This window comes from Aptenodytes forsteri, unplaced genomic scaffold (genome assembly GCF_000699145.1).
Source record: "Aptenodytes forsteri isolate BGI_AS27 unplaced genomic scaffold, ASM69914v1 Scaffold195, whole genome shotgun sequence".
In the NCBI taxonomy this organism is placed as follows: Eukaryota; Metazoa; Chordata; class Aves; order Sphenisciformes; family Spheniscidae; genus Aptenodytes; species Aptenodytes forsteri.
In genome coordinates, this window is record NW_008795317.1 from 4,233,944 (window position 1) to 4,245,811 (window position 11,868).

An 11,868-nucleotide genomic window follows, 5' to 3' on the forward strand; every position below is an offset into this window, starting at 1 on the left:
GTGCTTGAAATTTCTCTGGGAGCCAGTGAGGATAGGAGATTTACCCCCTGTAATAGAGATGCTGTCTTAAGTTGCCACTTTAATATAAAGTGTTCGGATTATCTTTGTAGATGTTTTTGGAATAGTAACCAAACGTTGTTGGACTGGTAGCTGCCCGTACAGCACATATCATGTGTCTAGTGATGCTATACAGCTAATTCCTCTGTTTCTCTGACATAGCAAAGCCTTATGCTTAGTGCACCTTGTATTGAAAGACCTGGATTTACAGTTAAGCAACTGATTGAATTAGTAGCCGATTGAATGAGTGCTGCTGCTTCCAGAAGATTTAGCAGAGAGAAACACATTCTTACGTAGCTTCTTCATGAAAGGGACTGTTGCGTTCATTGACCATTGGAGGTGTCTCAGTTGCTCACTGGGAAATGAACGTTTGTGTATGCAAATGGGAAATTCATGCCCCGCCAGGTGAGTTTTGATTAGCAGCACTTGCAAGCAGCTCTCAAAAATCGAGCTGTGCACCAGCCTGTGAGAGAAGTACCTGAGAATGGTGCCCCCAGAGAAATGTTTTAGCAGGGGATGGGTGAAGCTGTGAAGACATCGTAGGAAAAGGTCTTCCCATAAACTCCTCCGTGTTGAAGACCTTGAAAAGATTGCCTTTGGTCTCAGAAATCTCTGAGGATGTGTTCAGTCTGCAGCATGGAGACCTCCTGTTCAGCAGGTGAAACTCCTCCCAGACAGCTCTGTGCTGACTTAAATATTTGTGTTCTTTATTGGGTGTAACATTGCCTGAACCAGAGCTCCCTTAGCCTTGCGACATTTTTCTTTCAATTGCACTCCAAGATAGGTTTTCTCATGATGTCTTTGGGCATGGAACAATTTTGTCCTAGAGGTACAAGAGATCTCGATGAACGTACCCAGACTGAGATGAGGAAAAACTTGGGAGAAAGGAGTCACTCGGCATGGAGGAGGATGTGTCCAACATGCAGTTAGCAAACTCTGGGTAAAGCTCCTGCTGCTCAGGTGCTGCTCTGTGATCTGCCACTGGTATGTGGACTCATAATACCAGTGGTTTTGTTGCAGAATGACAGCACAGCTTATTAGTGATGTACGCAGTCAAAAATCAAAATGCCAGCTGCTAATTGCACATGGCAGTGTTATGATGAAATTATTGGAGCTTTCTGCATGCAAGGTTTTTTGATTGAGTAGGGCTTCTGTGGTGGTACAGGTAGTATTCCTGAGGCTTTCATAACCTTCCTAGCATAACTGTGTGCTGGGGGTGGGGTGGGGGATAAAAAATAAACAAAACCCAAAACTTTTAACAAGTACTTTGAAAGTTCATTTTGCTCTTGGTGTTGATATTAGTATGACAGTGGCATTGAAAGCTCATTTTTATACACAGTGGTAAATATATTTTTTGAGAGGAACTAATGAACTGATTTTCTACTCCTAAATTGTTTGAGAACTTCAATTGTTTTGATTTAACTAGAAATTAAAGATAATGTGGTCCCTAGCACACAGACTGAAGAACAATGGTCTTATTTTCTCTTGTTCTTAAGTGAAATGTAATTAATTTCTTCAAATAGCTTGAAAGGACTGGGGGAGAAGCGAAATAAAAGAGCAAATTCTAACCAATATTGATGCAACAGAAAAGAGATTGTATTGTAACCCTTGCACTATTTTCTGTAATGTTATATCTTGCCTGGAATAAGAGTTAGGGTCTAATAAAAGTAGACAAAGCAGAAGTTCAGAACTAGTAACAACATCCGTCTCTGCCAGGGTAAAAAGCATTATGAAAAACCACATACTTTTTCCATGGGGCTTAACTGTTATTCAGAGTTTATGCCATAGGAAATGCACTTTTTGTACCTTGTACGTTTCCTGAACATTTTTTGCCTGTGCATGTTGTTTTGAGTAAAGGAAACCATTCAGTGGTATATTAGAAAGGAGCCTGTGAAAAGATACAAACCATTATATTTGATAACTTAAAACCATTTGTGACTGGGGAAGCACAGCAAAAAATTGCCCTTTAAGCCCTTGAGTGTTCCTCTGTAACGTACGGCAATGCCCATTGCCAGATAAAAATAACTAGTTTGGATGTACTGTGAAATTTGATGTATGGCAGCATTTTCCATGTATGAATTCTTACTCACTTTTTGAGCACTATCCACTTTGTACACTAACAGATCATCAGTTAAATACTTTCATGAATTTCTAATTTCATCCAAACTATGTATTTTATCCTGAATTTATTCTAAATAACAGCTGAATTACTTCCAGTAGCATGTCCTTTACTTCTTCCTCTCCACCAAAGCCAACATGAAAAAATATGTGAAAACCAAACTTCAGTCTAGACACCGAATTAAAAAATGGAAAAATTTAGGCAAATATTTAGATGGACTACAAAGATAGATTTACAGCCTAACTATGTGCCACAGCAACTAAATTCACCATAAGCCTTACTTCTTTCTAAGACAAAGGAAAATAGTTTAGCTCTAAGAAAGAGTTATCTGTATTTGAGAGAGACTCACTCAAATCTGATGTCTTGTTGCTCTTTTCTTGTTTGGTTTTGTTACATCAGATCTAAGGAATCCTAGAGGCGATTATTCAGTTATTTGCACAAATAATGAGCGCTGGAATTCTTTGTTGAATGCATAAAATTTGTCCTACTGGAGGGAGCAAATGGTATGAATTGGGGTATGTTAAAAGTTGTGGCATAATGTGAATATAATACATTGAATATGAGTGTCAGAATTGTGCAGAAGAAATGAGGCCATTGTTTATTATTTTTGGCTGTTGTATTTTTATGACACGATTTGAGATCAGTTTTGTGTTCTGTTCTGCCAGTCTTTGTGGATGTTACCAGCCCTTCCTTACTCAGTGTCTGTGGAATCGGTCCCCTAATTAGAGGTTACTCCCATGAATGTGCAGAATTTTGCGCGTTTTAGGAATATTACAAAAATGCTATCAGTAATGAGGAATACTTGTATTATTTCACCAAGAAATAGTACTTCTTCCTATGAAAACATGATGCTGAATCCTTGTGAGATAAAGTAAGCAAACCTTTCATGTTTGTATAATGTCTTCTAACATGTCTGTTTTAATCGAAGTGTTGTTATTTAGTCCTTCTGATAATCGATCATGTGGCAAACAAGACTGTTATTTCCAAAATTAATATATTTGTCATGGGATATTCTTCCAAAATGTTACCTAGAGACTATATAGAAAATATTATTCTTACTCTCTCCTTGTCATGTATGAGATGACAGCTTCTCTCATTAGATCTGAGTACTTGCTCTCTTGTTGCACAATTATTCCAGGTAAAGGTTTAGTGAAAAATGAATGCACCGTTTAAGGTTATCTGTATTAAAATGAAGGCAGACATGTTGCAGTCAGCTCTAATATATAATGACTGGTGAGTGAACCTAAGAACCGTGGCACCAGCAAGGTGATATAAACCTTTGTTACTCTGCTTCCATTTAGGTTAGCAGCACGTGTCTTATACAGTGGTGTTTATTTAAAAAGACAGACAGAGAGAGTAAGGACCTGTGAAGTGAGAAGTACAGATTTTTTAAAAATCAGATTAATGCCATACTTGGATGAAGAAACAAGTCTCTCATCTCATTGGTTGAGATATTGGGGTTTTGCTCAGAAAATGTGAATTCTCTCCTAAAGTCAGCAGGTTTCTGTTGTGGAACTGCTTAGTTCATGGCATTGATTCATGCCTCAATTTCTCTTTGTATAAAATGACATTGGCAACAGATAATTTAGTTTTTAAAGAGCTTTCAGAGCTGTGTATAAAACATATCAATGCGCACAGGGTGTTATCTGACCCCCCAGGTACTTATTGAAGAAGACTAGCTGGTTTTTGAGAAGGGTGCTGTGTGTAGGCACCTTCCCTTTACAGGAGAATTAGTTAACAGAATTATGCTTATTCTCAGGCAAATATCTTTCCCATTTTTTGTTATGATTTCAGCATGCTGCTCCCCATGTTCATATGACTAATGGTAAGGCCTTGCAAGCCAGTGCAAGTGCCATTAAGACAAGCACCATTCCAGTGATCAAGAGACAGAGGCAAAATTGGCTTGATGCTTCAGATGATGGTTTCTTTATAGCTACAGAAGAGACCAGGTAAGAGAAATGAGATCTAAGCAGGGAACGAGGCTTCACTGCATACGTGTTATTGATCCACTATTTGAATAAGTTTTTGTCATTATTATTTGAGGTTGCGTTACAGTGAAGAGCAATGTTACATCAAAACTTTGCATCTCTTGCATACTAGTATTATCAGTATTTCACTAATAAGACTTATTCAGGGCTACTTCTCTGTGGCAAAGATTAGACCTTTTTAATTGTTACTAATTGTAGTTCATATACAACGAAGTTTAAGGCACCTCTGATCATTCCCCAAAATGTAAATGCATCCACAATGTAGGTTATATTCTAAAATTTTCAGAACTTGAAAAATATGTAGCACACAATAGAGAAATATAGAGCAGACAGCATCCTTTCCAGGCTAGAAATTGATTTCCTTTAAAAGCAACCAGGACGATCATCTTTTTCAGTCTTTCATTTACAGATGAGTTGGTAAAATTTAATGAGCTTTTGCTTTTCCCAGTAGAGCTTGATATCACAGAAGAGTCACTAGTTTTCTGAAGGCTCCTCTGTTCTTTTCTTCCCCTGTTAAGATCTGGCCATTCCCTGACTTAATTCAGACTGAGACAAGAAGTTACAGTCTATTTTTGTAAGCTGTGGTTGCTGGGCCTGTTATTTAAAAACCTTTAAAATCTTGCTTAAGCAAGGACATTATTATGGCAAGTAACATCAGGCTGCTCGTCACTTCTGTGATTATTTCACGAGCCTAGAAAAGCTGGTAGTTGAACAAAAATGTAAATAATAAAATGAGGGAAGAGAAAGAACATATCTAAATACAGAGCTAACCAAGGAAAATGTGCATATTTAGTCCCATTTATGGTAGATTCAGCTAGGGAAGTCAAAATACTAGTACGTGACAATTTGGTGCTTATTTCAAAATCCATTAAATACGGCACTTCATTTTTCTTTTGTATGAGGAATGCAACAATTCAGAGAGCACGGTAGGAGGATGGTGAGCTCTTAGGTTTCTGATATCTAGCCCAGATTGATAGCATTCACTATTTTGAGAGTTGTTTGATGCAAAGAGCTTAGTAGTATCAGACTAATCCCTAGTGACTATACCCTCAAAGTGAGACTGGTAACCTAAAACACTGGTTTAGAAGTTTTAGAATTTTCAAAATTTTTTTCAATTATTACAGAGAAGCGCCTGTCAAAGGATGAGATGAGTCCTACACTGACAGTGTTTGTCTCTCCCTACTGACCTCAGAGTAGTCCAGACAACTGGCCTAGACTAGATGTTTAAATTCTAGGTGATCGAACTATGGTGAGATGAATCCTGCCTTTGCAAAACACTCGTCCATGATATCCCTGCCTGTTCCAATCCTAGGAAATTCCTCTCCCCACTCCCATGGCTGCGGACACCATACCCAGGCCAGGCAGCAAGGCAGAATTTGCACTGTCTCCCCCTCCGCACCCATGGTGGTGGTAAAGAAGGGGCTTAGTCCTCAGGACTCTGCGTCTGCTGCTCTTTTCCAAATCATTAGGAGTTTAACGAGCAACATTTGAAATCTCCTGGTATGGGGAACATAGGGCGGTTAGACCTCATTGATACTCCTTCAAACAAGGAGGCGCCTGAAAATGTTGTGCTGCATCACTCTGACCGGTGCTGAAGAAGCAGAGCAGGGAATGCTCGAGGACTGGCGTGGGTTGAGCCCCCCCAGTACAGCTCTTCCCAGTCTGACCAGAGCTAACGCTGTAGGTTCAGTGCCAGTACATATGCATGCACCTTCCTTCTGTGCTAGCAACACACAAGGAGTAATAGTGCCTCACTCACATTAATCTTCAAAACTATAACTAATAGGAGACAGCAAGATTTTATCCTTTGAAACTCCGTTTCACGTAAGATCTGTTCCTTCTCTCTCACAGAGCTTTTCCTTTTTTGGTTTTTTCCCCCCCCCGTCCCCATCCCATCCCCATTGATTCCTTCCCTACCTCAGATGTGCTTTCTCCTTTCTAACTTTTTCCTTTGATCCTTTGATTCCCTTCACCTTTACTCCAAGATTATTTAGAAGAGATGGTGTAGCTCATTCTCCTCTTGGCTCTCACTTGCCTCCGGCCTTTACAGCTTGAAGCAGAAAGCACTGCCTGGTTCCGCTGCTAGGAATGCACTGATGCCCAAGACAACAATTAAATGCTCTGCTCTTTGGGGGAAGAAGGTGGAAGAGTGAATGGACACTAGTCCCTGACAGCCAGCCTGTCCTGTGATAGGAGTTCATGTAGCTGAGCACAGCCATGACACAGTTGAATGCAATATAATTGCAATGGGAAGAGATATCTAGGGAGGAGACATTTGTGAAAAAGCAGCAAACAATTTATCCAGTCCTGCCATAGAATGAAAAAAAAAAAAAAATCAGTTGCCAGTTTGCAGCCATTAGGTGTTTAAATATGTTCTGAACACTCAGCTCAGAAATAATCGTCCCATTTGAGTCAAGGTAACAACTCATTCTTTAGGGCACTTGTTTTGTGCTGCATCAGGATCTGGTCTGTTTTATCATGTGTATTTGTTCATTAAAAATACATGCAAGACAGACACATAGAATTGTAGAATCATAGAATAATTTGGGTTGGAAGGGACCTCTAAAGGTCATCTAGTCCAACCCTCCTGCAATGAGCAGGGGCATCTTCAACTAGATCAGGTTGCTCAGAGCCCCGCCCAACCTGACCTTGAATGTTTCCAGGGATGGGGCATCCACCACCTCTCTGGGCAACCTGTGCCAGTGTTTCACCACCCTCAGTGTAAAAAATTTCTTCCTTATATCTAGTCTAAATCTAACCCCCTTTAGTTTAAAGCCATTCCCCCTTGTCCTGTCGCAACAGGCCCTGCCCAGCAGTCTGTCCCCATCTTTCTTACAAGCCCCCTTTAAGTACTGATAGGCTGCAATAAGGTCTCCCCGAAGCCTTCTCTTCTCTAGGCTGAACAACCCCAACTCTCTCAGCCTTTCTTCACAGGAGAGGTGTTCCATCCCTCTGATCATTTTTGTGACCCTCCTCTGGACCCGCTCCAACAGGTCCGTGTCTTTCTTATGCTGAGGGCTCCAGAGCTGGACGCAGGACTCCAGGTGGGGTCTCACCAGAGCAGAGCAGAGGGGCAGAATCACCTCCCTCCACCTGCTGGCCACGCTTCTTTGGATGCAGCCCAGGGTACGATTGGCCTTCTGGGCTGCGAGCGCACATTGCTGGCTCATGTCCAGCTTTTCATCCACCAGTCCCCCCAAGTCCTTCTCGGCAGGGCTGCTCTCAATCCTTTCATCCCCCAGCCTGTATTGATACCGGGGGTTGCCCCGACACATGCAATTTACAGCAAAAGGAAAAATATTTTTCAGTATAATTACAGCCTGCAAAAGGGAAAATATTTTTCAGTATAATGTTTTTTTGCAACAGTCCATAACAATTTTCATTTCTCCATCGTAAGACATTTTTGTTTGTGCAGTGAATTAAGGCTTAAGATGCATATTTCTATAAAACATCAAGCAGGGAGTCTAGAGGGTAAATTTTCTCAGACATTTAGCTAAAAAAAATTATACTACAATAGTTGGTTGAGAAAAAAAATGTAATATTGCTGCTAAACTAAATAAGGTGCCAGTGGATTTTATGCTAAGACGAAGATGCGAAACATGAGCATTCTAATTTTTATTATCTATCAATAGATAAGATGAATATATGTATTTATGCCTATAGATCCATTTTAGAAGATATTTTAAAAGAAATTATCATCCTTCCCCCTCTGAATTTAAGCACCAATCATATTTCTGTAAAGTTAAATATTGTATATCCAGCTCCTCACAGAGTCTGGACATTTGTAGTGATGAATTAGTAGGGAGCTAAATATTCAGAGCAGTGAAAATAATTGTAGAAATTATGTATCATCTAAGCTTTCCAAGGTAACCCTTGGAGTTACTCTAGAATTTCAGAGCAATGCCCTTCACTCTTCACTCAGGCCACAGTTCAACAGTGCCTGCAGGTATGCTTAAAATTTAGTGTGAGCATATGTATCATTGAAAGAAAAAGACTGGAGCTTACATCTGAAGTTCAACGTATTTCAGGTGCTGATCTGCTCTTCAGAGTAGAACAGGAATGTACTTTATATGAGTTGTAATGTGCATCCTCATACATTTCAGGTTTTTAGTGTGGTTTTTTTGAAGCTGTAGTTATTTGAAAGCAGTTTCCTCCCCTGTTGTGTATCAGTATCTGCACATCTGGGGGAAAATGCCAGCATAATTCCCATTTGTATTCCACTCTTTCCAAGCCCAGAGGCCTCTGCAAAGCTGGGCTGCACATTAGCCCGGTGCTGAGCCCCAGTCATTACAGCCCCTGGCCAGCTTGGGGAAGGGACAGAGTGAGTTTGCATTTGCCTGTATATTAATGCCATGAATGAATCGCCCATATGAATTTCTTGATTGAGCTATATCTATATATAGAGATCCCCTTCCCGAATACCTATCAGCATGCTCAGTGAATTTTGCCAATAAATATAGAGGTCCCCAGTTTTGCTCTTTCAGCTGTGGTGACAGGCTGCGCCCTCCATTCAAAAACCTTCCTGATGCCTGTGTGAGTCCAGCTCACTTGGGATTTCCACACCTCTGTTCAGTCACAGGCTCAAAGCAGGGATTAATCTAGGCAGAAAACCAGGTACAGTTCAAGAACACTTACCTTCGCATTACATCATAATTTTATGTTGACCTTTGCTGGATTTAACCTTTTTGTATTTTCCTTTATTCTTACCCTTTTTGAATGAAAAAGGAATTCTCATTCCCTACTGCAAAATAACTTGCTCAAGATTTTATTCTAAAGTGCAAATCTGTTTACACAATTCATTGAAAAATCACTCTTTAAAGAGCCTTACATTTATCACTACTCACCAAGGGAGACTCCTTATTTCTTTTTAATATACTTAGATATTAGCTGCTAGGATTCTCCCAGCACTAGGTGCATGCTTTAGGATCAACCAAAAGTCTCATAACTATAAAAGAATTTTATTCCGGACATTGTACTAAATCACCTTCACTATAAGGAAGCTTTTGGGGGTTTATTCCCCTTTTGTTGACTGGTTGTAATGTGGATTCTTTTGTGGGCCCTGTTAGAGGTTAATGCAGAAAATGACTATTTGTGTGAAATTAAATTCGTTATACTGAATCACCATTCTGGGAGTTAAATAATGGTGGGAAAAAATGGGAAAATTCATATTATGGTCTCCAGAAGTTTAATAAAAACATAATGTATCAGCTTAATATCTGTTGAATTATATAAGACATAATCTGTGAATAAAATGAGTAATATATCTGTTGGATGTCAAGGGAAATGTATCTGTTGATTAAAACTTTTCTTACCAACTCTAGGTATGCAGCGTGCATGCAGTTCCTATACACATGCTCTATCCATAACAGAACGCACGTGCATGCTCGTGATCATACTTGTATAGGAACAGCTAAAACGCTGTGTGGCAAATGAATTTTTTTTTCAGCGTTTGCATTATAAGAAATGTGTGGAAATGTTTGGCTGAATGGGTTATAGCAGCAGATTCCATATGCTTTCCCTTCATGGGCCAAAAAGCATATTTGCATATAGAACTGCAGTTGAATGACTCGATGCTTGTTTCCTTTCAGTGCTGAAGCAGTTAGAAACCTTCTCACGGTAAGTGCAACTCCATTGGGAATGAGTTAACTGCAACTGCTAAAATTAGAACGTGATCTTTAGCTGTTACCAGCAGACATTGCTTCCTTTTTGCTGATAGAATGATTTGAGAGGCATCCCTGTGGCAGCATTATATAGGCAATTTTCATATTCTTCACTTCATGTTCTGTTTCCAAAAGGAGAAGCTTCCCTTGATTTGTTGAGGGTACTACATAAGGATATCACAATTGCTGTGATAATTACCTGATACCACGCATTTTTGTTTATGCATGTCTCATAGCACACACAAAAAGCTTAAAACTAAAGCTGCATGTTGAGAAAGAAGAGAATGTGAGGCTGACAACCAGCTTCAGGAAAGTGTTGAGTCTTGCCTTGCCATCAGTGGTCCGGTTCTCTTGCAGAAGTGGGGGAGAGTAGTGCTAGTGCTCACAGCCCTTCATGCCCCTGCATATACTGTTAGCACTCTTTGCATTATAGCTTTATCAGTGTAAACCCTAACCTGTACCTTTAAAAGCAAACTGAAAACCCAGGTGAACCAAACCCTTCTAAGTATCACCAATATTAAGAGTTGTGAGTGACCTGCCCTTGACCCTTCTCCCTCCCACATGTGTTTTAATCGATGCTTAGACAAGGTCAGGCACAGTGTTTGAGTTACCACTTGTAGCACATGGCTGGGAGAAAAGGGAAAAGTGGAGGAGTAAGTCTCCAGTGCCCGGGGTCTGCTTCACAGCGCATAGGTGCAGGTCTCGATCAAAGTCAGAGTTCCAGTGCTAACTGCTCTGCTCCTTCTTCCTCTTCACATGTGCAAATCATATCACTGAAACATTCATAGATATGTTTATTCTTTTTTTTTCAGTTGTCCCCAACTGTGCAAAAAGATTTGTGCACCAAATAAGTACTTTTAATATACACTTGGGGATGACCTCTGCTTTTCATAAAGATGAGGCAATTTGATTTGAATTGAACTTCGCCATACTTGGATCCAGGGCATAGTGCATTTTCATTTCTTACCTTCATGGTGCTGTGGCCATTAGACCCCGACCCTGTAACCTGAAGGCATGAAGACTCCTGGCTGCACCCTTGGAGCATCAGCTGCAAGCCTGAGAATGTGATGCACCAGCTACTATCCTCTAACCAAAAAATCAGCCTCTAAGGATGTAATTTTCTGGTTCCTTTACTTTTGCTGTATTATATAGTTGTCATACATCTTGAAAAGCGAGGATTACAGAATATATCCCTTAGAATTATATCTAATCCTCCCTGATAGGATTGCAAGTATCTTATTGATTGGCTGCAGCTGAGTACAGGTGAGCTGGCAACCATTTCCAGTCACTGTGATAATACTGCACATTGGGAATCTAGGGAGGAACTATCCTTGCTACAGTTCAGGAGCGGTCCTACTTGCCTGGCTACTGCTCAAAGTTGTTATATACTCATGAGAGTGAAAAACCATAGTCTAATAGTTTCTGTGAGCTGTTATTTTGACCTTATTTAGCATGGACTATTCATGAATGCTGTGCACTGTTCACACCTTGTAAATCATACTTCTCTGAGCTCTAGCTGAGGTACTGTGATACAGAATCACAACCAGTCGTATAGAAACTAGATCATAATCTCTTGCCATTTGTTTCTCATTGAGCAGTTTTCATTGACCTACAGATATTTTCTTTCACTATTTATCTACATGAGTTTTTCCTCTGGCTCCTTTTACGATACCTACTGCATTCAGCTCTGGGGCCCCCAACATAAGAAGGACATGGACCCGTTGGAGCAAGTGCAGAGGAGGGCCACGAAGATGATCAGAGGGCTGGAGCACCTCTCCTCTGAAGACAGGCTGAGAGAATTGGGGTTGTTCAGCATGGAGAAGAGAAGGCTCCGAGGAGACCTTATAGCAGCTTTCCAGTACCTGAAGGGGGCCTACAGGCAATCTGGAGAGGGACTTTTTACAAGGGCATGTAGCGATAGGACAAGGGGTAATGGCTTTAAACTGAAAGAGGGTAGATTTAGATTAGATACAAGGAAGAAATTCTTCACTATGAGTGTGGTGAGGCACTGGCACAGGTTGCCCAGAGAAGTTGTGGATGCCCC

At 40.5% G+C, this 11,868-nt stretch overlaps 1 protein-coding gene across 1 annotated transcript in view; it reads left to right on the top strand.

Annotated features, from left to right (window-relative positions):
* The window catches only part of MTA3 (metastasis associated 1 family member 3), a 152,617-nt gene that overhangs the window by 128,868 nt on the left and 11,881 nt on the right, over window positions 1-11,868 (top strand). Inside the window, 1 exon segment of the mRNA XM_019472155.1 lies at window positions 3,971-4,125. Within this exon segment, the coding sequence (XP_019327700.1) occupies window positions 3,971-4,125 (155 nt within the window).